General features: G+C 48.3%; 1 protein-coding gene across 3 annotated transcripts; it reads right to left on the reverse strand.

Moving 5' to 3' along the window:
- Positions 1-4,538: 4,538 nt before the first annotated feature.
- On the reverse strand, positions 4,539-26,025 carry NRTN (neurturin). 3 transcript variants are annotated; one of them, XM_078379514.1, is made up of 5 exons: positions 24,600-26,025; positions 22,050-23,096; positions 11,280-14,624; positions 7,583-8,906; positions 4,539-5,456 (listed from the first exon to the last, which is right to left on the reverse strand). In XM_078379514.1, exons 3-4 carry the CDS (start codon positions 11,497-11,499, stop codon positions 8,458-8,460), a joined length of 669 nt encoding a protein of 222 aa, XP_078235640.1. In that variant the 5' UTR covers positions 11,500-14,624; positions 22,050-23,096; positions 24,600-26,025; the 3' UTR covers positions 4,539-5,456; positions 7,583-8,457. The 3 variants fall into 3 exon arrangements, with proteins under 3 accessions (XP_078235640.1, XP_020636542.2, XP_072834124.2); XM_020780883.3 differs by lacking the exon at positions 24,600-26,025 and having other exon boundaries at positions 11,280-11,526; positions 22,050-24,276; XM_072978023.2 differs by lacking the exon at positions 24,600-26,025 and having other exon boundaries at positions 22,050-24,276.
- Between the last annotated feature and the right edge of the window lie 1,635 nt (positions 26,026-27,660).

Here is a 27,660-nt window from a genome sequence, read left to right on the forward strand (position 1 = left end):
GGGTGGACCGCCATGGGGAAAATCCCCTGCTCATTAGACAGAATCATACTAGTTAGCTTGGGGAAATGAATTGTTTTCTTATAGAAGCCAATGGAGATAAAAGCCCAGTTCCCTGTTTTTTTTCTTCTTCCTCATCTGGATTTCATTCGCATCAGATGTTTGCAAAAGAAAAAAAAAGAATATTTTCACTGCTTTTTTCTTTCTTTCTTTCTCTTCCTTTAATTTGGTCCACTAGGTCCTGGGCAGTTTTCGAAACAGGCCAAGAAGCTGTATTCTCGGGGGGGGGGGTGTTGGACCCTCAGTAGAACGAACATGATAATTTGGGCAGATGTTTAAAAACCAAACAGAATCGGTTTTGCTTTTTCATGCTGTCTCACGAAGCAGTGCTACCTTGGAGCTGAAAATCCTGTGGCACGGGTGTGTGTGTGTGTGTGTGCCCCTCAGCTCAGTGCCAGAAGGGCCCCCCGGGTCCCCTTTCTTCATTTCCAACCCGGGAGGCCTCAAAATCCAGGGTGACGACCAGAGGGTTCAAATTCTGGATGAGCGTCTTTGGAAGATTACATTTTGCATTTTCGGGTACTCGCAGTAAACTTCCACCGTTGCCCCCTCGGTCCGGTTGCCAGCTTAGCATGCCAGGGCTGAGAATTTTCATCCTGGCTGGTGTGTCATCTTTTTGCAATCTGGGGGCAGGACATTCATGCCCAGAGGGGACTGAACAAAAAGGAAGGCCGCCCATCCTTGATCACCTTCCCTAAAACCTCCATTTTTTGAGCCCTCTGCCAAAATCGAATGTGTTTTTTGGACCAGCTTCAGAGGTGCAAAACTTCCTGAAGTCCTTAGCTGCCAAATGTTGTCCGGATGGGTTAGGCTGAGGGAGAGATGCCCAACCTTTGATTTTCAAGGAGCAAAGGGTTCGAAAATCCAAACCCCTCATGAACGGGATAAAACGGGGAATAAATCCCTCACTGACCGCCAGGTTAGTGGCGTGGCGCTTGCCAACGTGGCAGATAATTCGGTGGCCGGCCGGTTGGAGTGCCCAGTTCGCAAAACGTGGATGGCGCCTCTCGTTTTGATGGGTGATTTGAAGCTTCTGGGGGGAAAAAAAATAAAAGCCACCTCCACCTGTTGCGTTCCGAGCCTGCCGTCCCGTGAACAGATGTCGGCTCCCAGCTACGATCACAGCAGGAAATCCAAGGTCACAGACAGTGGCTGGAACACTGTCCAGGCTAAGCAAATATGATAAACCAGCTTGTGGAATTTAAAAGAGAAATTGGAGGTAGATAAGACCAGACAGGGGAATGTGTGTCTGGGTGTCCCCCCACCCAAGGTTTTCGGTTCCTAGTTGAACAACTGTCTTTGTGTTTCAAGAAATGGATTGTCACCTGCAAAAGCTCGCCCCAAATCATTTTTGTGTGTGTCTTAAACTTATCGCAATACTTTCCGTCTGTTGTTTTCTTTGGCTGATCGATGAGACTCCGCTGCTCCGAAACCGTCCCGACAGGCAGGCTTCCTTCCGTTTTTCTTTCTTTCTGGACTCGGCCAGCTCGGTCCTTCGGGGACAGTCTCGATGGGGTTTCACCTCCTGCCCCCCCTTCTCGTTTATTAAACATTTCAAACATGGAGCAAAGGGCGAGTTTGACCGGAGAACCCCCTGAGCCGTGTCTGGCCTTGTGAGGTTCGCAAAACTTAGAGGGAAATGGCCATTGTTCTCAAATCACTGACCATAAGAGCGAGGTGGGGTCTCGGAGGTCATCTAGTCCAGCCCTTGATGGATTAATAACATCCGACAAAACGGTGACCAGTCTCTACTTCGACACCAATGAAGGGAAAATGTCAAACCTTCTCCCTGTTAGGTTGAAACCTAATGCTACAAACTTCGGGATGAGTCTGGTCGTGAAGGAATCCGACACGCAGCGGCGCCTGGAACGGTTTGCCGCGGCGGCGTGGGGGGGGAAACAACGTCTTAGGGTGGCAACCCCAAAAATAAAACATGAGGCTGTGGCAGCAAGGCATCCGTGGTGTAGATCTGGCCCCCGAGCCTCCAGCCTCGGAAATTATGGGAGTGGTAGGCAGGCCCGTGCTTCAGAGTACAAATCCCCTTCTCCCCACCCCTGTTCCGGTGGATGATGGGAATTGTTCTCCAAAACATTGGGAGTGCCCAGCCTTAAATGACTTCACCAAGCCTGCACGTTTCGGATTTGATGGGAGCTTTAAATTGTCCACTAGAATTTGGGCGGGAGGAGTAATTTCGAGGTGGCAATTTTGCCAGATTTTTACATGCCCCGATCCTGAAATATTCCAAACTAGTCCTGCTGGCCTCTTTCATAGCGGGAGACGTTCTGCTGGGTAGGGGAAATATGTCTGACATGTGGCAGCCGGTGGTGACCTTATGGAAAAACGGAGGCTGCTGATCATCGAAACACATTCTTCCGGGTGGGCTCTGGAGCCGTCTGGACATTTTCGGGGAAACACCCGGGCCTGGCTTGGGAGGAAACCTGGCGCACAAAATTTACCCCACCACCTCCGTTTTCCTGGGTTTCTTGAATCCTTGCAGTTCGGAAGGGTGTTGACAGATCAGCTTGCTCCTTGGGTACCGAGCGCTTTCGTCTGCCTGCAAGAAGTCCTCACAGGGTTTTTTTTTCTAGTTTACTTTCCCGACAACTCATGTCATTTCCCTCCGTTTAGTGGGAGGCTTATTTGCTCTGGAGCAAAACCAGCTTGTGTTTTCTTTTTCAAATCCCTGGGCTAGAGAGGAAAACCCTGCGTATGTGGGTGGTGGGGGTGTATATTTAAGTGTGTATAATAATAATAATTGCTGCCATCAAGTCAGTTTTGATTTATGGCAACCCTTTTGGGGTTTTCTATGTAGTGAGAACTTAGAAGTGGTTTCGCCATGCCGTTCTTCTGGGAGCAGCCCTGGGGCGACGGTGTAACTTTTGCCCAAGTGGGCAATCCCCCAGCAGGCCCAGTGGGGGATTCGAACTCCCAACCTCTGGCTCCATAGCCTGGCACCTCACCCACTGAGCTCTCCAACCAGCTAAGTGTTTATATTTATGTATGTATGTGTGTGTGTGTTTTTTTTTAAGACCTATCGCTAATAAGCCAAGAAAGCTCCCAAACTAGCTTTGGAAATATATATATATATATCTCGTAAAATGCAGAATAACAGATGCAGAAGGAAAAGGGGGGAAAACCCACCAACAACGGAGAAAGAGTAGGAACAGTGTACAAAGCTAGAAAAATTGGGAGCAGGATAAAAGTGTAAAGGTCAACATTTGCTCTCTTCCTAAGATCTTCTTGGATTACAATCCCCATCGTCCCCAACCTGTGCAAGCAAGGATGAAGGAGGATGGGCTAAAAAGTGGGATATGAATTCCAGAAGGCCACAGCCAGAAAGGCAGAAACTGACCAGCCATGCTGGTTTAAGGGATTCTGAAGAGAAAAAAAAGTTACCTTTCTGGCTTTGCCGTCTCTCCCTTTCTTGACTTCAGCCTTCCCCCCCCCCCCACAAAAAAACTTTCTTTTTCTTCTCTTTTGCTCCTCTTTGGGGCCTGTTTGGCACGCCTTCCCCGTTTTTCAAGGAAAGGAGATTTATTACCCTCCCAAGGATGTTTAATAAAATATTTACAAAGCATGTAGCTTAGGATGTGAGAGCCGGGCTCCTCCATCGCCCGCCCGCCTGCCGATTCTTCCTTGCCTGTCGAAAATCTGGGTGGCACAAGCAGAAATGTAAACGGAGCATTTTTTCCATCCCGCCAACACCCCCCCCCCAAAAAAAACCCCGATATAAATCTTTGGGGCTTTCCAACACTGCCATTCCTAATGGTTCAGTTTCTTCAAAGTTTAAAAAATAAATAAATGTGAGAGTACGTTTTTCTGATCTTGCTTCAGGACAGTGTCTGTGTGTCCCTGATTTCTCCAGGTTTTGACGTGAAACCCAAGTTTCTAGTCCTCAAGTCTGGAGGACTCCAGGGAGAATCAGGGCCTCCTGGTTCTTGTGGGGCCGAGAAGAAAGGTATGCCTCAATTAAAATGAGGCGGTGCACCTCGTTTTAAGGAGGGTGTGTGTGTGATTGTTATTAAATCTAAAATCACATCAACATCCAAGAGGAATTACTTACCCAGGGCAGTCTTTGGGGTCTGAAAAAAATCAGAATTGCAATGGTCCTCAAGGTCATCTAGACTGACCCCAAACGAGGTAAGGAGTAGGAACCCGAACCAGCCCAGACAGGCAGCCATTCCACCTCAAAAACCACCAGCAAAGGAGAACCCATTGCTGTCGGGGGACTCTGTTGTGCAGTTGAACACCCCTTATTCTCAGGAAGCTCTTCCTCAATCATGAGGTTTTAAAAAAAACAAAACTAAAAAACCTAGCCTTCTCTCATTTGCTTCTGGTTTTAACGACCCTCAGATGGCGGAAAGCCGCACGGTTTTATTTCCCTCCTGACGGAAAACCAACGTAACAACGAACATCAAGTCTTTCCCCCCTTGCATCTTAAAAATAATTGTTTGCATCTTGGAAAACATCAATAGAACGCATTTGAAAACAAGAAAGGCGTTGACTTTTTTATTCTCTTAATTTGCATTGCTCCCCCCCCCCCCCAAACTCCTTCTTTGTTCGGAAATAACAATGGTAAAAAACGCAGCCCAATGTGTGAACATTGGCACAGTTTTTGGGTGTGTCTCTGTGCGCAATAAATTAGGAAAGCAAGAGGGGTCAGGGAAGAAAGAAGCAAAACGGATGGGTTTTTCCCCATCCCACCCCTTCAACGCATGAAGGCAGAATGCACTGGGTGATACCTAAATAAATATCATAAGTTACTTTGAATAAATAGTTTATCTATAACGATAATATAGAAAGAGATTGCATCAGATCCATGGGACAACGGGACCAGCACCCAGGCAGTGAAAAAACTAGGGGGTGGAAAGACCTGGTATTTTGGGGTGGGGGGTGGGAAAAATAGATACTGTGGGGAGAAGGTCGATCTAAATCAATAGCTAGGGTCAGACCCATATGCTATAGTGAACATGTCGTGTGGAAGGGACAACACGGTTTTCCCTCCGGAGACGTCATTCCTTCAAATGTCCACGCCAGAGCCATCGGGCTTAGAATTCCCCCTCCCTGCCATGTGCAGAAGTCGGGTGGCAGGGAAGAAGTTGGCGACAGAGGGAAAAAAGGGAAGACCTGGCCTCCTGTAGGTGAATCGTGATCAGAAGAGGGTGGGCTCCCACATCTCGGGCCCATGGGCACCTCTGCTCCCTCTCTTGGCTTAGGTTGCCCCAACCCGGCCCTCCCAGAGGTCACGTATGGCTGTGGGTCACTGTTTCAAGGCCCCTCAAACGCCGATATGCCATCTTGCATGCGGTTTCGCGGCCTCTTGTTCCGGGGTTAACCCAATTTACTGGCCATGGGAGTGCTCGGTGGGGTTTAGGCCATCTGGATCCCGGCCGGGAAAGCTGCGCCAAAGAAAAGAACAGAATGTGGGAAAAAGGCTTCCATGACACGGTTGCGGTCTTGTAAAAAAAAGTGAGAGAAAGAAAGAAAGCTGGATCAAACTCATGGGCCACGAGAAGCTGAGCCCGTCTTTGGGAGTGAGTGCGGGCCGTTTGGAGCCATCCGTGCAGCCACCACGGGCCGAGGGCAAAGAACCGGGAACATGGGGGGGGTGTTGGCTCCCACATCTCTCTCTCTCTCTCTCTCTCTCTCTCTGATCTTTAGAAAATGTGTGGCAAAATTGTACTACAAAGGGAGAGGGTTAGAAAAAGGAGGCCAGGTTGACCAGGGTTTTTCAGGAAAACATTGCAAGGGAGAAAAAGCATCTTTAAAACAGGCCCCCGTTGTTGGAGACGCATCCGGGCAGACTGAACAAGTTTGGAGAAGGAGAAACAAAGAGAGAGAGAGAGAGAAAAAGAGAGAGAGAGATGCACAGAGGAAGTTAAAAAAAACAAACCCTCCCCAGAGAGAAAAAGTGAGCCGGCGAAGGAAGAATCAGAGTTAGAGGCCTTCCCCGCTTTGGTCTTGAGTTCCTGGATCCACCGATTCCTGCCTTGAAATGCAAGATCACATGGATCGACATGGATCCGGGAAGGGCCAGAGGTGGTTGGATTGCAGCACCCAACATCCTCGGCTCAGGCTGATGGGGGCTGCTGCCCAACAAGAGACAGAGGGCTGCCCTTTGCCTGCCCTAGGGGCCGACCCCGAGCGGCCAAAGCTCGGACTCCGAAGGAGGCGCCTTCCTTGGCTTCTGTTTAAGCCAGGCCTTTGTGCCGATCCACGAGGACTAGAAACTTGATTTCTCTTTAAGAGAAAGGCTGCGGCACAGCCCTGTTGCCTTGGCGTGGTTCAATCCACGGCGTCTCCGGTCTGGGCAGCATTAAAATGAGGTGGACCGACGGTCTGCCCGGGGATATGATTGCTCCCGATGCTCTGCTCGCCCGAGGCCATGAACAACCTCTGCGGAACAGAATCTGGCCCCTTGGGGTTGCTAGGAAGCTTCACCAAGAGTCTAAGCCGTGGTGTAAACCCCTGTGAGGACCCCGCTGTGGGGTTGATTTTATCCAGACGCTTCTTTTCCCCCCACCCACTTCAAACAAGTCCTCTGCTCTCCCCCCCCAGACCCCTAAGACGTGCGGCCAGGATGGCTCGCCATGAATGCGGGATGTAACCCCGACCGTCAGCACATGCTGTGTCTCTCACAGCCGGGTCGCCCTTGTTTACTCCTGCACCCACCCACCCCCCAGATAAATGGATCCCCGAGCTTCTGCCTTGCCCGCACGAGATCTCTTTGTCTCCTGGATGAGAAACACTTGCCTTTTCCATCCTCTTCTATCCCCACTCCCGGCCTGGCCCTTTTTGGCTGCCTTCCCGGGTTGAAGGGAAAAAAAGCAAAATCAACGAGGGAGAGGCGTAAAAACCCGTTCGTCTATTGCGGGAAAGCTCCCCGGGGAATTGACTTGATCCCAACAGCGGGCCCCACCGTCCAAGGCCAAGGGCAAGACACGTCCCGTACAAAAAACAAAGGCTCGTTTGTGGTGATCCAAGGGGTGCTTCACTCCCTCACTAAGCCGGTAGTCCTCATGGATTTTCACGCCCGTCTCTCCCTCATTCACAGGCACTCCCTAGATGTCTTTTCCTTTCCCAGCCCTATCTTGGAGGTACAGAGATTCAAACTTGGGACCTTCTGCCTCTATGCCTTCTTTCTCATTCAGTTTGGACCTCACCCCATCCCCCAACCTGGTCATTCCTCTGATATTAAATCAAGAAAACGTGTCTTTTTCTGCTCTCCAAAAATTAAGGAACTCGGCCTTAAGCCTTGTCTTTTGGAGAAGCTGATGCAATATCTCATACAGAATGGAAGAACCAAGTATGTATCTCTCAATATCTCAAACCGGTATCTACATTACTCATATACAGTATATTTGAAATATTGAGAAATACATACCAAATATATAGAGAGATACACTCTCTTTCTCTCTCACACATACACATATATATGCACACACAGAGACACACAGACACAAATACACATTACACCAGACTGTTGTAAATGTACATTAAAATAAAGATAGGATAATGATCTTACGGTCCGAGAGATAATTCTCTGGATTGCTGATCTTTTCCTCCACACGTTTTTGAAAAGTTTGGCATGTGTGGAATCAAATGAACCGCCTGGCTTCAAAATTGCCCGAAATAAAGATTTTGCGTCCGCTTTACCAAAGCAGAGAGATCTCACAGGAAAATGGCTTCTTCTCATTTTCCGGTTACGGAGTTGAAAAAACACGGCATGAATGCGGCAACAAGGCAGTGGATTATGGTGTCCCGTCTGCCCTGGGAAAAACACCTCATTCTCTGTTGTGAGGAACCGAAGACGGAAATAAACCAGACACTGACTTCACAAATAGGAGCTGAGAAAACAGTTTCCCTCCAAAGACGCTTTTCCTCCAAAACTTCTGTACTGGCCCAAGCAATTTGCAAACGATGCCTGTTCTCCTCTCTTCATGCCCTGCAGCCAAGTGAAAAGGAAAAGCTGAACTGCAACCGGACAGACCTCATGAACGTCAGTTGAGAAGAGACGAAAGGATTCCACCTCTTACAGGAGCTCCGGTTCCGATAATGGACTTGCCGTAACGACGGTTTTGGGCCCCGATGGCCATCCTTCCGGTGTTGTGCCACTGGGCATCCCCTTGCGAGAAAGATATGGCTTCGGCTATTCCAACGGATACGCAGGCCGTGCGTCCATCGCTAGCACAGAGGTGTATATCAAAACCAGTCCTCTCTTTGCTGTTCCGAGTGCGAGTGTCTCCACCGCCCTCTCTCATATTTTTATATTTTCATTCCCCGCTCTCTTTCTCGCTTGTCTTTGGACAACTGGTCTTCCCTCGGCAGCTTCTAATGAACCGTGCGACGGAGAATTTCGCTCCCCTCTGTGTTACGCCCTCTTTCCCTCCTCCTCCTCCGTCACACGCAGCCACATTCCTTGGCCGACACCTCGTTGACCGTGTAGTACTTGTTCCCCGTGTCCAGGAAAGAGACGTCATCGTCGTACGCCAGGGGTCGGCAACATGGCCGGGCCCGCACTTTCTCCTTCTTGATCTTCCGCATGCTTCGGACGTTCTTCAGCGAGAGGTCATAGTTGCGCACAGCCAAGTCGCAGGTTCCGCTGCAGTAGCGGAAGAGCACCGTCTCGTCGGATTCGTAACCCAGACCCAGTTCGCTAACCGTCACCTCCAGCTCCTTGAGGGAGCAGGGCTTGTGGCGGGCTTTGGCCCGCTTCATCCGGTTGCCAGCCCGGGCGAAAAGGGGGAGCTCGTGGCCACCGGAGTTCATGGACTGGCTGTAGCGCTCGATCAGGGTGGAAATCAGCTGGCGGATTTCTCCCTCCGTGTAGCTCTCGAAGAGTGTGCTATCTGTAGGGGGGGGATCCAACGTTTTTATTTTCAAAGGAAAGAAAAGAAGACGAGAATTAGCAAGGAGAGAAAGGAATGAAAACACAGAGCCAAAGATGGAGAATGAGGAACTTAACTTAGCATGAACGGGTGTTCAAAAAGAGAGAGAGAGAAATATAGAGGTAGATCAGAGAGAGAGAGGCAGAGAGAGGTCGAAAGTCCCCCTCCTCTTTATTTTGTGAGTCCAGGGAACCCCCTGCCACAAGATGGGATTATAGCAGTCCCAACCCAAATGGAAGGGGGTAAGGATCGAACCTGGGGCTGTCCTGAGGCTTCACAGCTCTGTAAGGGACCCAGGCGTAGATCTCTCTGCCCGCAGGCCAATGCGCTTCCCCCCTGCCACATTATATATTCCCTCTCTCTCTATTTTCTCTCTCTGGTTTGGTTCAGATTTTCCTTCCCCACCCCCACCCCTGGAAATGTCACTCCCTTGTTCGCCTGCAGTTTTCAGCAAGTAAATACAGTGGTTTTTTCTTCTGATCCCCTTGTTTGTTCCCTCGCGTCCTCCTGCTCCTCTGTGTTTGTTTGCTGGAAGCTCGAATTTGGTGAACCTTTTTCCAGGGTCACGAAACGCACCCCTTCTGACCCGAAACAGAAATCACAGAATTTCTTGAGAAGCCGAGTAAAAGGGCCCGAAGATCAGGGGAAATCAAGAATTGACCTGAATTGGTAGCTCCTGCTTTGGGTGAGGCTGGCCACTGGTTCGATCCTGACCCATCGTCCCTTCAGCATGCATGTTCTAGACACATCTTGTGGCTGGGAGTTCCCCAGATGCACACCATAAAAGGTAGTTTTATTGTGTTGGCTTCATCTTAGCCCTGCTGCTTACCTACCTTAAATGCTTTAAATTTTTTCTCTTTGTTAAAGGTGAAAGACAGATTAAATTAGTGTCATAAACACAGAAATGAAGATATAAACAAAGGGAATGAAACACTCCTGTGGCTTTTCGCCACACACTGAGGTCCCGTATAACTCTAATGGAAAGCACTTATTTGATTTATATCTATTTAGAATATTTTTACCCCGCTTTTCTCTTTTAAAAGGACCCAAGCCAGCTTATATCATCATCATAAAAAAAAAATACAGAATTTAAAATACTGCTTGCTGGATTAGACCCAGTTTGGGAAAGTTGGTTCTTCTTCAGTATTCAAGTGGAACATGGGAAATGTAGTCCCCCCCCCAAAAAAAAAGATTCTTTCCCTCCACATTTTTTTCAGGTTGGGAGGTCATGCCATCCAGAAATCCAACCCCAATCAACTGCTTATTAAATCCGTTTCTTAAGGCATATATAAACCCCAAATTAAAACCAAGTCAAGGCTGGCAGGCCAGCGGGGTGGGGAGGTGGGCCGGAGGGGGGGGGGAAACCCTGTAATCCCATCTCGATACCCTTCAGAGGAGTCCTGGCTTGGCCCAGGCTCCCCCCCCCCCCACGCTGACGTGGGAAGCTCACATCTTGATTTCATTGCCTCGTTATAAACGGGATTATCTTTCTACTAAATAAGAGTTGATTGGGATGGTTGTGGTATTTAATTACACGGTCTTGCATGTGTGTGTGCGCGCACATATTCTAATTTGTAAGCAAGCACATTCTGAAAGATATGCCTTTGAAACCTTGCTATTAAAAATAGACATGTCAACTGGGGAATTGTGGCAGTCCTGGTCAAAAAAAGTAACTTTTCTGGACTTTTCTCCTTAATGCTCTGCATACAACTCTTTCTCCTAATTCCTTCAACTTCCACAAAACCATTAGAACCTTCCTATTACTGGGCCTGGAAGGTTACAAGTTACTTGTTACAAGTTACTTTTTATTCATTACTTTTTGGAACCAGGGGTTAGTTTCTTGCAGTGGGTTACTTCTCGTTCATTCGTTTCTGTGGTGATGAAAGGCTAACTTTGCAGTTGCAATGTAACCATGTCAAACCTGTAGTGGTAACTTTTAGTTACTTAGATGTGTTTTCGACCTCAACCCAATGCCTTGTCACAGTCTAAAATAAGTAACTAAAAGTAACTACTTGAGTATCATAGGAGAAGCACGGGGTTGCTTCGATTAAACTGTTACCATCTGTGTAACCAACTACTTTTGGAGTCCTGAAGTGGCAACAGTAACAATAACTGCTTTTTTTGCTTTTTTAAAAAGTAACTGCCCAAGCTCTGTTTCCAACTGGAGGTTCTTGGGGCTTTTTTAAGAGACTGGATGTAACTTAAAAAAAAATAAACCTCTCATCAACATGGCCTCTAATCCTCAGAGCTGTCATCCAAAACAGGGGAAAGTAACCTTTTTTTTCCAAACCATGAAGAGGAGAAACTTAAGAGAGATGGCAAACATCTGCTTACACTGGGCGAGGAGAGAAGGCCGGCGCCTCAGATCCCGGGGGTGTCGCCTTGGGCCTCCGGCTAGGGAGGATGATGAGGATGATGTTCTGGGGAAGAGCGGAGAGGAGGCAGAGGAGAAGGCGTTTAGGGGGCTCCCACGGAGAAGGTCTCTGCACACCAAGGCGGACAGCATGGAGCTAAAGACCATGGAGACGATAGCTGCCAGTTTCCATACCTTCATCTTAGACGGACTCAGGACATTGAAAATCTGGAAAACAAAAGCGGAGAAGGGATAGAGCGAGGCAGACTTTAAACGGCACCACCTCCAGAGGGAGGGGAGAAGAAAAAACTACACTCAGGTCTTGCAAAGCGCTCTTATGATGGGCCTGGCAGCTCAGGTCTTGCAAAGGGCACCTGACTCTGCCCCTCAACAAACAATTCTAGGAGCCTTCTGGAATAGGTTTTGGGGTACACAGCAGTGGGGAGATGGATTAACCCCCCCCCCCAGATTTAGTCCGAGTTTAGATTTTGCACGAAAAGAGATACCCAGGACCAGAGGCAAACCTGAACAGCCCTGTTCATTCGTTTTAATTTGCTTTTAATTTATTTTGAAATGGATGGGTATTCGACAGTGAAAACCTGTTTCACGATTAGGGAAGGTCGCCACCAGTCAGAACCGACTCGGCAGGCTATGATTATATTTTTAAGCTGTTTACAATAGCCGTATAATTCGGATGTTACCACGCCCTGCGTTTCCAAAGCGTGTGGTGTGAAGCCACTTCCAGTCCCAGCGTTTGGCAAAAGAAAAGAATAAATAACAATAAACCAGAGGCAGGAGGGAACAGAAGTAACATGACATGCTAAGGACCACATTAAAATAGTTCCACCAGGGCATTCGAGGAAGTGGTTTATGACCCAACAAAGCTCAAGTAGAAATAAATCCGTTCGCCTTGCGAATAAAATAAGTCTGTTCGCTTCCATTTTGGGATTTTCCCGATCACTTTATTTCAAAGGACGGCTTCCCTAACAACAAAACAACCAAAAAAGGGGGCCATTTTCTCCCATGTCCACCCATAGAGCAAACGAAACATTGGCCGCATCTCCACAGGGTACGATCCGGATCAGGCTGGCTCAGCAGAATCCGTCCAGCTTTGTGACCACTTTGCAGAGGTGGGTAAAAGTTCCGGACTTTTTAAAAAAATTGTATAACGTCAGTTGCGTTGTGGGATAAAGCAGGCCATGATGGTTACCGCTGTTACTTCCAACCTTTGCATACAGGTAACACGATTAATGAAAAGGCTGCGCCAGGATATTTCAAGTTTTCGTCCTCTGCAAACCCTGGACACAAAATAACGAGAGCACGAAGGTTCGTTGGACGAATCACTGCTCTATCCGCACGGCGTCTGAAATGACATCACTTCATGCCCCGGTTTCTGTGTGGCCAGAAGCAGACAAAATAACCCTCTCTTGGCCAAGATTCTAGTCCTCAAGGCTGCCAAAAAAGAAGGCTGCTATTGTGTGTGTGTGGGGGGGGGGGTTTAAGCACAAAAGCTTCTTGATGAAAAGGTTCCCCCCCTCCTAAAAGTAAATACACAATTGTCTAATCTCGTGCGAAGAGGAACCCATCTGTGCCTTGGTGACTTTTTGCATCCTTAAAAAGAAAAAAAGAAAAAATATATATCTGTACCACTTGTGTTTTTGAGCAATCCAAACATTCGGAGCAGCCTTTTGCCTTCTCTGAAAATTCGTCCGCTTGGAGTTTGGCTGAACATTAAATAAACGACCATTCCTGACTTATCCAGAGGCGAACCTTTGCTACAACTCCCTCTCGGTGAGAAATACACAGTTTATGGGAAGCACAGCCTTTGGGGGGGGGGAGAGAAGATTTGAGGGGAGGGAACGGATTTTTTTCCCCTCCTCTCACAGTTTTTCCACCCTCGTGTGAGTCTCCCGCCTGCCTGGCAGCGAAATCGGGCCCCACGTGTGTCCGAAACAAGTTGGTTATTTGTTTTAAAAGCCCCCAGAGATTTAATTTGCAGTTGGGGACAGCGTGAAAAGCCAAATATGGTCTTTTTTCCCCTAGATTTGGGGCCTTTTCCCAAGGAGAAGTGGAGGCTGGTCTCCGCTACCCAATTTGGGCACGGCCGAATGCTTGCGGAAGAAAGGCCTGGTGTCCCGCTTGCAAGGGGGCCCAGCGGATTCTAAAGGATAATTTAAACGACGATTTGTGGCCACCAACATGGGAGAGAAATAGAAGCACGGGGGGGGGGGGGGCAAAGCCGTTCAGTACGAATCTGTGGCAAGTGCATTTTTTCGGGACACAGATTGCGAATCCACCCCAGCCATGGTCCTGAGAAGCAAGTTCTCCATGCAGCCACGGTGTCCACCTTGCTACCAGATCTTCACCTTCCAGAAGTCCACGTGTTTCCCAGATGTGGGGAAAAAAACCCCGAAGGAGAATTCCTTGCTTTCTTGCACAGCCGGCGAGAGGCAACCCCGAGTGCGGATCGTGGGGGGGTGGGGGTTTTTGTGCAAAGCAAAGAAAGCACGCCCCCCCCCCACGATGTGGAAAGGTGGCCTTCAGAAGCACCACAGGCCTCGTTCGTTCGACCCTCTTCACCACCAAAAACAGCAATCCACGAGGGGACACACACACACCTTTTTATTAAAAACCTATAAAACTCAAGAGGAGGGGGCGTTTCGGCCAAACAGCAGCCAGCTTGGCTCTGGCAGCAGAGGAAGGGGGGGCGGCGGCGCGGGAGCATCGGGACGATCTGTTTTTCCAATTTACCCCCTCGGCATTATAAAGTCGTGCGGCGGCGTTCCCAGTCTGTCTGTTAAGAGACATTGTCAAGATGTTTCGGAAAGGGCCGGATTAAAAGAGCTTAAGGAAAGTTTTGGGGAGAGAGAGAGAGCAAGCGAGAGAGAGAGAGAGAGAATATTTCTAATATAAAATCAAAACAGGCCTTCCATTTTTTAAAAAATATATTTTTAAATAAACACGGAGAGAAAGAGAAGATTGCTCAGGGTGGGGAAAAAGAGCAGAAAAGGACCTTGTCGTATTCCAGGATGGGAGAAAAGCAGCCGCTCTGCATCTCCGGAGTAGAAATGTAAACTTTAGTAGAGAGAAAATTCCTCTGCAGGAGGGGAATCTTGCAGGGCTTTCCGATCCCCCGCAAAGGTGCCTTGTGGGGGTGAAGGCAGCCCAAATCAACAAAGCCACAGAATTTAGCAGGGTTGTCTTCACATCCTTAGTCTTGACATGGGTTGTGAGACGCCTTGTCCTTGATGAGATCCGGCCACGCAACGTGAACTTTTTCAATGCCAGGCGCCCGACGTGTCTCGAACTCGCCTTCTGTTTACGCACTGCACCAGAGAGAAGAGAAGAAAGGATCCAGTTGTTTCAGTTGCAGGATAATTTTTGGCTCAGCTTCTCCCCGATCTACAAGTTTGGACTTCAGCCCCAAACCTGAAAGAGACAAGCTTGGCCCGGTTCAGAGATGTTGTGTGCAAAGGGAGAGAAATCCAGAACTCCATGTTTGTCTTGGCAAAATCAGAAGGGATTAAAACCACCGGAAAATGGAGATTGATCCTCAGTCAGTTGCCCAGTAGCAGGAGAAGTTTTCTTGATGGTAATTAAATAACCTTAATTTCCCCGTTTCTCACTCAAACCCCTTCAGGTAGTTTTGCTTTGATGGGGACCAGGCACTGTAGTTCATGTCCAAATGACACACTTAGGAAACCTGTTGTTGCTACATTTTCCCTCTGGACACGCACTTCCATCAAAGCTCCATGCCCAAGCAAGCAGACCGGCAAATGAATCCCATGTTGACCCACCAGTGACCAATCGCAAAACAAAAGGAAGCTCATTTGCATCATGCTCAGTGAGGCAAGGATAAACAAATGGTTTTCACCTTTTAAGGGATCTCTGCTTCTAACGATGTGCTAACAGTACTGCTGAGTTTGGGCATCAACATACATGGCCATTGTAGCCTCACAACAACCTAGTGAGGTAGGATCAGAGAGAGAGAGAGAGGGAAAAAAACAGGCCTGAAGTTACGTCGTGACTCAATACAGGGCGGATCCTGACCGTGACGCCACTCAAGTTTTTCTCACTTCCGGTTGAAAAACGGACTAAGAGACATTTTAAAGCGTCTTTGTGCGTAATCCCCACAGAATGATGAATCTAATTAACAGGATGATTAGGAACAGGTCCCTCTGTTTCTCTCTCTCAGGCACCTCCATCCAGGCCATAACACAAACCAGAGCTGTTCCCTTCGCCGCCAGATGGTTCTGTTTTACCAGGAAAAATCCTGGTACGAAGCATTGCCTCGGAGAGTATGCTAACAGTGCCACCTAATCCCTTCCCGTGGTCCCCTCTCCTCCGGACTCGATTCCCCCCCTCGACCCCCCCCAATTCAGGTGCACGGATTAAGTAACATACACTCTGAGCATTTTATCCTCTACGGGGGTGGGGTGGGGACTCTCAGACTAGTGATGAGATTTGTTTTTAAAAAAGAAGCTATTGGGGAAAATAAGTGCAAGCTACGAGCGCCCGAAAGGCATGCTATGGGTCCCGGATGTGGGCTTGGCTCGTTTCAATGGCCTCCCGGGAAACCAGCTTTAAAAATCAGAACAGTTGTGTTGTGATCCTTCCTCCGAAGAGCAACGAGAACTTCCCAATGTGCTTGATGTGTGGAGAACCACAGCTATGTAAAAAGATGGCTGTCCATACCAAGTGGAAACCCCATTGAGGAGAACCCGCTAACGAGGGTAAGGCAGGGCCGATGCGGCTGCGAGTCGGTGCATGTGTTGTCAATTACGCCAGGCCTGGTTCCCTCTGTGTGTGTCACCACCACCACCGAGATGCTAGAATGGTGTCCGTTGTTCACAGCACTAAGGAGTGACGTGGGATCACCGTCTACAGAGGTACAGGCCTTGTGCTCAGTGGAGAAAAGCTGGATCCTTCCTCTGGTGGATCCACCAGAGTCTCTTTCCTGCCCCACTTGGTTTGGGGCAAGGTTTAGGGGTCACCCCCCCTTTCAATAACTTGCATCCCCAAACATCTGAGAAACATCCACAAACCGTTCAGCCTTTAGAGGCTTCCTCCGAGAGACGGGCAAAAGTGATCAGAAGGTTTATCCGGATTTCTCCAAATCTGCCCCACTGCTTTTCCTACAAAACCAGCGTGGTTTCACCTTCTCCAAATCCCGGAGGCCTCCAGTATCATCTTTCAACCGACTCCTGAGAGGGTGATTTCGACAGAGGTTGTCCTGTGTTGAGGATCTCTCCCCCAACCCTTCCGGGGGGGGGGATGTTGATGAAGACTTTGAAAAAGACGTCGGCTTCCTCTTACTTAAGGCTGATCCATTAACCTCCTGGCAAGCTTTCTGCACTCACGAAACAGGCCAAAAAGAGCAAGAAAAATCGGAAGGTGAACCAGGTGAGGCTGACAAGCACAGACCTGGCGTGGGAAGCCTTGATCCATGACCCAGGCTTTGTTTCCTCATTTTGAAAGCATAGCCAGGAGATGAGAACTGCCAGAGAGCTGAAAGGTGGAGGTCTCTCTGGGCTGTGGAGCTAGAGGTTGGGAGTTCGAATCCCCCACGGGGCCTCCTGGAGAAGGGGCTGGACTCGGATGATCCATAGAGTCCTTTCCAACTGTGGAGTTCTAAGATGATGAGGATGAGATCTAGCTTCCGGGGAGGAGAGGAGAGATTTCCAAACAGAGAGTGAAGAAGAGCTGAGTCGCTCGACAAGCACACACACACACAGACGTGTGAGTGGCTTTTCGTAGAGAAAGGAAATAGGCCGCTTCCATCCAGCCGGCCGCCCCAGCTGGAGATAGTCGAAAGAGAGCGAGGACATGCTTGGAATAGTTTTCTCCATCCCCGGAAAGATTCTAGGGCTCTGGACAATCTCCAGTGCTGAAGCAAGAAGAGCACAACCATCGGGTCAGACCGGATTCTCCTTTCAGATCAAGGGAGGCCTCCCAGCTGTAAATAATACAGCCACAAACATGTCAACAAACCTTGGAAGTTTTAATAGGGGATGTGACACAGTTTTGTTATTTTTTGCAAAACTCTTTTTAATGGGTGCATCCTTTTGTTTTGCTTCTAGTGTGGTTGTCCTAACTAAGCTGTTGTTTTGGAGGTGGTATAGCGCTCACCTCTAAGCTTTCCTCTGCAGGTGTCTGCCCGCCTCAGGGGCTGCCGTCCGTCCCATGCGAGCCTCGGTAAAGTTCATGCATTAAAAAGTAATTGAGAATCGAAAGAGTCCTAATGGGGAATCAAAAGCTTTTAACGGGGGTGACCTAACCGTGGCCGAATGGGAAAGTGCTATAGCTCTAAAGACAATCACGGAACAAAACGTTACAAGAAATAAACCAAGGTTTTCAAAAGGGTGGAAATTGTTTGGGAACCTCTTGGAAGAAAAGGCACTGGAAGGGGATTAAAAAGGAACTTTATGTGGATGTAAAGGGAAATTCCACACTTCATGGTCTCTGGAGTAAATTCCGATATGTGGGTGCAAATTTTGGGAGGACATTGAGAGGTAGTGGGAGAGAGAAGGAAGTCATGCCCCCAAATTATGCTGGATTCCACCTTTGCATAGATGGAGAGAGAAGCTCACAGACTGATCCTTATCCCCATGCGATTTACTTGAGGGTCTGCAGACCTACTACTGCACAGATTGGCACACGATATTCTCACCTGTGCTCGATCCAAACAGATCGGGGAGGGGTAGTGGAGAGTTAATGCACCTTGGGAAAGGATGACACCCCGATTTCCTCTCCGAAAATTTCTCCTCCAACTTGTAAAAAGATAAAGCATGGTGAAGTCTTTACGAGCGCTCGGTGGGTGATAAAAGGGAAGGACGGGAGAGAGTCCAGAGGAAACAGTTTTATTTTAGCAACAGAAAGGGGGGAAAAAGGGGTGGGGAAGACATGTTAAATCCAACCTCTTGCCACTTCTACCACCAGCCTCCAGATTTCCACCTTTCTGGACGGAGAAGTAGGAAAGAGGCTGGGTTTTTACAGTCGGATTCTCAGCCAGAGATCTGGATATTCTGCTGGTTTGGTTAACATCAATGCTTGGGGTGGGTGGGTGGGGATCCTGCTGGGGACTACAAATCCCATTACCCCCAGACAGCATTCGCCCCCTCCCATTTTCTCCATTCATAGATTAGGGCTGTGTGCCATTTGGGGTGTCTCTGTACCACTTCGGTTCCAGTGAGTGAAGGATTTCTATCGCTCCCCGGATTCTAGGCTACCGTGCTTTGCAACCTGAGCTGACAAGCCATCCCATAATTCTTACGGGGTGGGCTCCTTCAGAGGGAAGGGCCTTGGTGCATTTGAAACCAGAACCCAAACACTGACCTCTTTCCCTTCTGTGGAGCCTCCATAGCCATCAGCACTTTATCTCTGACAGCCTGGTGGGGACGGGATTGCTGCAAAGGGGAAGAAGCAAACTCACATTCGCGTCTCGTGTTTTTTGCTAACTTTCCGGAAGCTTCTCACCATCTGTTGCCAGTAAACAACTTCAGGAGGCAATGACCAGGCCCTCACGTCTAATCCGGCAAAGCGGTTCTTAAATCCTCTCTTCAGTTTTTGTCTTGGGAGATAACGGGAGAGTCTTGTTCGCTTCACATCCCAGCAAAAAACCCCACAAAACCCTTAGGTGTAAACGGATCTCTTTACAGCTCCCTTCTCTGCTGGATTTCCTCATCTCTCAAGAGTGTGTCTACCTTCAGACAGCATCCGGCCAGATTTGCGGATATTTTTACAACCCTTGCCTCCGGTCTCCTGTTTTCTGTACATACAATAACTCCAGCTGGCCCGCTTTTAATCCTCTAGTTGTTACCAGACTACAACCCCCATTATCCTTAAGCACCAACAAGACTAGCGAGGGTCTGGGGGAGAATGGCCACCTGACAGCCTATCTGGAGAAGGGGCCCATCTCTGGTCTCCTGCCTGATTTACCTTAGTGAAGAATCCTGTATATCTCAAAAGCTTGCACCCTTTCCACAGTGTTAATCCTAATGATGACCTTTCCCACCTCTGATTTTTTTTTTTTTTGGTTTACAGCTGCCTCTTTCCAAAGTTTTCTCGCTGATTTGCCTCCGTCTTGCAATTGGGTGATGTATGATTCCTCTTCTAATGATTCCCCCTGCATTTATTTTCTCATTTTTATTCTATTCTGACTCTAAGGAGGTCGATTGATCCAGAGGTCTGGTTACTCGTACCAGGCGCCTTTTCTGTGCTGGCCCCAAAGAAATCCCATATATGTCTGGAATTTCCCTCTGGAGGGGACATACAGATGAGTCCGAAATGTTTTTTCTTTTAAAAAATCCTGCGTGATCTTTCCCCTTTTACTCTGCCACCGCTTCTGTTTTCAATCATTTTTAATTGTGAGGGTGGATCTGTTGTGTTTTAGCTTCACAGTCTTCAAGGAGCAGATTCTGAACGGTTTATTTAACATTTTCAGGGTTTTTTCTCTCTTTTTTTGCTTTTGCTTTGGGGCCCTTAAAAGCAGCGTAGTAAAACTGGCAGTAAAGGGGGGGGATCTTAAATTAATTTGAATAAGATCCAGCATCAGCCCCTACACAGAGAAAACAAGACGGCCTCTTTTTTTTTAAGCCATGAAAAAAGACCTGCCAGATGACTTTCCTGAATCAAACGGGGGTTTGGGGGGTGGACTAGATGACCCTTAAGGGACCCTTCTAAATCCACCCTTCTCTGAGGCTTGAACTTCATCCGGCACAGAGAGAAACAGAATAATCCTGATGCAGACCGGAAACTCATCAGAAAGGAAGGAGGCCAGAACAGTAAATCATCCAGGGGTACCGGCAGGCCTTCTCTTCCTCCGGGGGGGGGGATTATTTTGGTTCTTTGTTTCTCACAAATGAGGTCATCAATTTGGGGGTGTGAAAGGGGGGGGACCCTGGACGCTGAGAAATGAACGAACGTGCTTCCCCAAACAGGGTTTGCTTGGCAGTGTTCTGTTGCCTTCCCCGGAAAGCACTTGAAAATTACAATACAGTAAAATTTTATATGACAGATACACTCCAGCAGCCCCTGGCTCTTTATTTGAGGAGCCAGCGGCTGCAGAAATATTTACATCCGAGCCTGCCTTCTCCTTTCTCCAGAAATGCAGAGACGTCACTTTGGAGAAGGCAGGGAGTTCCTCTGGCCTTCAGAGGATCAAGAGGTCCCGGGTTCGGGTCTACACGGAGCCCTGGAACGCGCCGTCTTTCTCGGCTCCCATCCTACCTCGGAGGGCTGGCGCTTGTGAGAATTCAGTGGGAAAAGCTGTGCTCGTGAGGGAGTGAAGGAATTGCCAGCGGACACGTTACAGACGCAGAAAGGACTCCCCGAAACAGAATGCTTGGGAAAAGTAGGGAATGAGGAAGACCCAAAGAGGAGACGGATCCACTCAGTAAACGAAGCCATGCCCTTGAGTTTGTGAGACCTGTAAATAGGGCTTTTGATAGCAGGGCTTTTGAAAGGTCATGGATTCGGAGGGATGTGACTCCGCCGCACAGGACGACAATAACTTCTATGAACTTTTTGGTCGTTATTTGTTTTGGCCTTGATTGAAACTCGCTACGGCTGTGCTGGGGAAACCAAATTCACCAGGGTTTTGTAAATGAAAGACCTGCCTTCTCTCCTATCTCCTGATGGCTAAGAGTGATGGGATTCGGAGTCCAAGCCCTTTTAGAAGGAACTGGCTTGGGGAAACTGGATTGCCACCCGTCCCGATCTCTCTCTCTTTCCTCCGAATCCTTTGTCAAAACACTCCATGAATAGGACAGTTTTGGCACCGGGAGAGGAGGCGCTTCCGTTGCTAACCTTTAACCGACAGAAGTATGCTCTGGCTCATGACTCAAAGCTGGAAGGATGGGAGCGAAACGAAGAGGGACCTCGCACCTTTCCAACCGGGGGTCAAATCGGAATTGCCGGGTTCCAAAAAAAAGAGAGAAACCACAATTTCTAAAGCTTTAAGAAAAGGAGAGGCGCAAAGTCCCTGCTGGAAGACAAGCCAGCATCCCAAGGAAAACTTTCTGCTAGATTTCTCCTTGCAAGGCTTCGGTTTTGAGCACCCAAAAATGCAAAAAAAAAAAAAAAGAAAAGAAAAAAGAAAAGAAAAGAAAAATAAAGAAAGAAAGAAAAAAAGGGGGGGTTGCCGCTGGAAGGGATATAAACAGTTCAGGACTTGGTGACCTTATTCCATAGCATGGATAGATATGGGCATGTTGGTCTCACCCTCTACCATCCCCTAGCCATGCATAATGCAAAACAAACTCCCTGCCAGAGGAAAAGTAAGCACCTCAAGGAAAAAAAAGAGCAGCACCCTGCAATTTCCACCTGCCCAGGTAGATTTCTGCTTTCGGAGAGTTCTGTGTCTGTTTTTGGTTTTAAAGGGCAGAGCATTCAAGACTGTGACACAACTCTCCCCCCACATACACACCCTAGAGGCACCCTAAATGACACAATCCATTCCTCCAGTTCATCATTTCACCCTCTCATCCTTTAACGGTTTGCAATGACAAGGAAAAGGGCAGGTTGTCTTCCCCCCCCCTTTTTTTTTTCTCTCGTTAGCTTCTCTTCATCCTTCCTGGCTCTTAAATGCTGCTTTAAAACAAAAACAAAAAGTTAAATCTAAACTACTTGTCCTTAAATTAGCATGGGAAAGTGTATAAACACAGGTGTCTCTCCCCCCTCCGCCTTTCCCCCCCACTTTGCACGCCTCCCCTTCGACCCCCTCATTTCCTTCCCTGAAAGTCCTTTCTTACCTTTCAGCCCTTCTCTCTCTCTCTCTCTCCAAAGTCATCCGTCAAAAAGCACTCCCGGGGAGAAAGCCCTCCTTTCCCAAGTCCGGAGCCATGAGAAATTCCCCAGGCGAGTCCCCGGGGCAATCCAAACCCAAACTAATCAGAAATCAAAGCAGCTTGCCAAGGAGAGAAGAAGAAGAAAAAAACCACCTCGAAGGACCATCCATATCCTTCCTAGAAAGTCAGAAAAACTCCAAAATGCAAGACATCCCGCCGGCCACGGGAACTCCAAACGCCCACCCACCCCAGTCCGGTTTAATCCTCCTTCGGATGCCCGCGCCGAGGAGAACAGATTCCAGTGTCTCCTCTCCACCTGGACCGACCCAAACCTGCCAGGCCCACTACGACGACGAAACATCCCAGCCAAGGCCAGCCCTCAGTGGCATAGCGCTAAATCGCAACATGGTCGTCGTTTTTTTTATTCCCCTGTTTTAACAAAACCCAAAACTGGACACGAGCGGTACCCAGACACAGGCTCCGAAATTATGTGATCCTTGCAGGGATTCGGGGGGGGGGGTCAAAGTTTCTCTCTTTTTTGGTCTCCTGTCTTCTCTCCTCCAGCCTGAAGGCCCTGGCACCTTTCTGGGACACGCAGGTGAGTTCCTTCCTTGAGGTGGATTCAGTGGTGGATCTTGAGCCACGCCGGCCCACGGAGAGTGTCACTTTCTCTCTTCCTTAGCCACGTGCTGATCTTTGCCACTTTAGACAAATCCAAAATAACTGGTCTTTCTTTCTTTCTTTCTTTCTTTCTTTCTTTCTTTCTTTCTTTCTTTCTTTCTTTCTTTCTTTCTTTCTTTCTTTCTTTCTTTCTTTCTTTCCCTTCTGAAAGATTCTCTGGCCCCAGGGAATTCACCGAGCGTTATTGCCACCCCAGAAAATTCTGCAAAAGCCGTCCGGAGCCTTTGCCGCCTCGGCCCGGAGCCTCTTCCGCAGACGCTTGACTGCCTTCTCCCGGCGCTTCTTCTTCGCCAGCTGCCAGCTTCTCAACTCTGCAATCCTTCGGAGAGGCTGGAAGGGGAGGGAGCAAAGTGAAGCAATGCAGAAAAGCAACAGGGGGGAAAAAACCCAAATATTATTTCTGGTGCTGGGGAAAGCAGCGATGTTCTGGGATCTGTCCCTTTGCAAGAGGATCGCCAGCAAATTCTAATATTCCCCCCCCCCTCTACAATTGTCTTTTTCTATGCAAGTTTCACAGCCTGTTTTCACCCTTTGAGTCTGGAACTTTCAAAGGGGGGGGAGGTTGGAATTAAACAGCAGGTGTGTGTTTTTGTGTGTACACGTATATTTGATAGATCCGTTCTTGTCTTCCAGCTTTTTTTGGGGGGGGGGAGGTGAGATGCAAGGATTTGGGGGTGTGGAGAGAAGAGACAAAACCCCACACAACTGAAGAGACACGAGAGGGTGGGGCTCCCCAAAGTCCCTCCCCCTTCGAGACCGAGGGAGTCAAATTTTGACACACACCCCTTCAAAATCCTCAAGGTTACGTCTGTCTTTCCTTAATAAGAGGAGAAAGCACTCTGAAGACACCAGAAGGGAAATATAAAGTTTGTGTGTGTATGTGCAACAGATGATCTGTCAACCTCTGCTTTCCCCCGCCTTCCTGAGACCTGGCCACTTTATTTGCTGTTTGCATGGAAGGGAGCCTGCACCCCCTTTTTTTGGTCTGGGTTCCTCCCCCCCCCCAGTTATGTTTCCCGGCAAAAAAAAATACCTGCTCCAAGGGATGGCAAGAAAAGGGTTAAGCGTGTCTGGGATTTCAGGGCCCCCAAAATAGTTCACCTGCCACTCGACTTCCCTGGGGATCTTCGGGGCAAGGAGCCATTCCCACCCATCCACCAAAAAAAAAATAAAAAAAATCCTGGTGCTTTATTTTGGCTACTCGAAGCTGACCCATTGATTGCGTGTATATTTTCCGTGGAATTTAAATTCCTTGACATTCAACTATATAAAGCTGACCTGGATTTAGAGTTATTATGATTAATAAGGGCGCGTTATCCCAGGCGGAGATGGTTTTGCCCATTTAAAGCGCCTTCTGGGGTTTTTTGGAAAGCCAAGCGGCAGGGAGAATTTCGCCCTCTCATTTTCCCACACATGGAGTTTCGCCAAGGTGGGTTGGGTGGGAGACAGAAGCTTTCCAAAGAGAGTTAATTGTCACCTATCCATCTACAAGACGGCATCAGGCCTTGCATCGCCACGAAACGGCGATTCATCTCTCTGACTCTGTGTCGTCTCCGTTTTTGATCTTCCTCCTCCTCCTCCTCGCTGCCTCTGACGCTTCACTGCATTGGAGGTCATTGGGCACCAGCGAAGTGCGGTGGCATGCATCGCGCGATGATTTATCGTTTCTTGAATGCAAGCGCTGTGATTTTCATCACCAGCAGGGGGCACTCATGTTTTAACCCCACCCCCCAAACCAGGCATTGCCCTGTGCTTTGGGTGATGGAGCAGAGAAAAGCCTGTGATTGCTTTGGGGTCAGGAGCCCCAAAACTGGAACTTTTTCACATACATACCCCTTCCCATTAAAATGTGGATCCAGATGTTGCCCACTAAGGGGTTCCAGCTGCCCCCGTTCCAGGAAAGGACGGCTTCCAGATGCGGGAAAGGTGGGAGGGAAAGTGGTGGTCTGACCCTCTCAAAGGTACGAGGCAGCAGATGAGTGTTCCTCCCAAAAGAAAATTCAAAGCAGGAGGGTTAGAACAACCACAACTGCAGCTCCCAAAACACACAGGCAAAAATTGATAACGAAAGAGGCCTTTGTTATTTATTTTTTAATGAAATATATATATTTTATCCGGCCTTTCTGCTCCAAAGGACCCCAAGGCGTACCCTGCAAGCAGAAATCTAGCAACTTTCTCCACCAAAGGCATTCCCCGCAAGCAGAAATCCAGCAACTGAGTGCACATCTGGCACAAAGGAACCCCTTTCGGCGCTCACCACTTGTTCCTTGGAGGTGGCATTGCCTCCACGTTGCAGATCTCCAGGCTTCGAGACCCTAGCGAAATATTTATCTCCCTCCCTCCTTCCGTCTCCACCTTCCCCCCTGATGGGGAGCTCTGTCAAACTCTAAACATGGCACAGTTTGTGCCCTCCCAGTCTCTCTTAAATGGAAGGCCTTGGCCACTTCAGAGTTTCGGCGTTTCGGTTTTGTTACAAGGGTTAGGATTTGGGGGGAGTTGACAGACCCACAGCCCACAGCTTCCAAAATGGACCAACAACTTTGGTTTAAAAAAAAAAAAAAAACACAAAACGGGGCGGGAATCCAAGGCTATGTCAGCCTGCTTAACTTCTTTCAGCCCACTTTGTGAGTCTGCAAAATCATCACAAGATGGGGACCGTCTTTTCCCACCCGTGCCAGGACTGAATTGATTCCAGAACAAGGCTGAACAGCTTAGCTTGACAACCTTTGATTCTGTCTGGGGGTAGAAAAAAAATTAATAATAATAATAGGGAGAAAAGTTTCTCTGAAGTTCAGAAAAACATGGGCCAAAGTTTTCTATCTATCCTGGCGGGGGCTTAAAATCTCCCGTCGGCCGCAGCCCAGCCGAGACCAGGAATAACACTGGCCACGGACCAAAAAATGGGATTTATTCTCTTTCTTTCTCTCTTCCAGACCTTGGAGAAGATGAAGGCTCTCGTTAGTGTTGGAAAAACATCATTCAGGCAGCGTTTTGCATCTGGAGACCTGCCGGCCTTCCAAAGGAAAGTGATCCGGAGACCCGTCACCAAACCAAATCACAATTATACAGTTCTAGGAGCTTTAGAGCCGAGGGAACAAAAGCAATCTCGCCACCTTGCGCGGTTACACAGTAGAAATAAAGGGAGGCATATCCTTTTTCATCCCCCCCCCTTTTTAAGTATTCATTTTTATTGAGTTTAAATTACATAAAAAAATAAGTGAAGGAAAACTGCAAACAGACAAACAAAAGAGTTTAAAAAAACAAAGCAAACCTGTGTGAAAATGTAACAAAAAAGCATAAACGTCAACTCAAGCTGAATGCCGTTTTCTGTCGCTGAAAGCGTTGTAAAGCCCTCGATGCCTTAATTAATATGTTTCCCCCTATTATTATGAGTGTTCTCTTATTCTAATGGACAGGCAGAAGTGGCTTGTGATTTGGGGCACTGCCATCGTCAGCTGGGGAGATTAATGATTGGATACCTCAGGGGTGGAGGTCTTTGGTTGTGGAGCCAGAGGTGGGAGTTTGAATCCCCCACAGGGCTTCCTTGGCAGGGGATGATGATCATTCTAGAGGGTCCTTCCCAGCTATGTAGTTCTAAGATGATGATAATGATGATTACTGAACACTACCCCCCAATAGAGTGAACCTAATAATAATAATAATAATAATAATAATAATAATAATAATAATAATAATAATAATAATAATAATAATAATAATAATAATAATAATAATAATAATAGAGTGGTCAAAACGACTAGATAGGCGGGGTATAAATAAATAAATAAATAAATAAATAAATAAATAAATAAATAAATCATCATCAAGGATCAGAGCAGGAGAAAAACTCTGCTCCTTCAAGTTAGGGAACTTCTGAGCATATAACAATGATGCAGAGATGATTAAAAGGGAGAATCCCCTTCTGTGCTAAGGATATAATTATAAATTAGCCAGGCTAGCCTTAAGGGATCAAAAGGATCAAAAGGGAGCGACTCGCATTGCACAGCACCAGGTTTAGAAGAAACATCTTAATTTCGAGAGCTGCCCTCGCCAGCGGCGGGGAATCCGGAGAGCCCTCACTCGGAAACTTGGGATGCAGAAACAGCCCCGGGGTTGGAAGAGAGGAGATGACCTCAAGGGGTCCCCTCCCTGGTGTTCCGATCCCGCTCGAGCGCGCAGGCCCCTTGCCGAGCCGCGTCATGCCTTCTCACACATGTGTCCAACATGTGGCGAGGCCCATAAACACGGTCGCCCCTAGCAACAGCGACTTGAAAGCCGGCTTGGCATTTCCTTTAAAATTACTAGGATGGGATGGAAGTGGAGACGGAGGGGGGGTAGAGAAGGGGGAAACCCAGGATTTTGGAAGAAGGAAGGAGAAAGACAGGCTGAACTCCGGTGAGGGTGGGTTGGGCTGGAGATGATGGATGAGGGCGCCATGTGCCGATGTGCGAAGCCCCGAATCTTTGGGCCACCAGGGAGAAAGGTCTATCTCCTCTTAGAATCAGATGAGTTTATTTGGTGTACCTGAGGATAGGTGGGGTGTACCCCCAGACAAAGGCATGCTGCCAGCCCTCTGTGGTATCCCCACCGGCAAACCCACGCGGCCAAACTGTCCCAAACCAGTCATGCCAGAGCCAGCGGTGTGACGGACGAAACAGGACGGACGGTACAGCAAAGCAAAATTTTGCAGCATCTTAGATTTCCCTCTGTGTTGCTTTTGACTCCACTCCACACGAACCCCGTTTTACCGGAACGACCCTTCAATCTGCCCCGACATCATGGAAAAGTTATCTCCCCCGGGGCCCCTTAAGGTCACCCAGCCCGTATGAGCCCTGGCCAGGCTGGTTAGGGAATTGTAGGTGGAGGCATCGCCAAGTTCCCCAGCGCCAGGCTT

Source organism: Pogona vitticeps, chromosome 7 (assembly GCF_051106095.1).
Source record: "Pogona vitticeps strain Pit_001003342236 chromosome 7, PviZW2.1, whole genome shotgun sequence".
In the NCBI taxonomy this organism is placed as follows: Eukaryota; Metazoa; Chordata; class Lepidosauria; order Squamata; family Agamidae; genus Pogona; species Pogona vitticeps.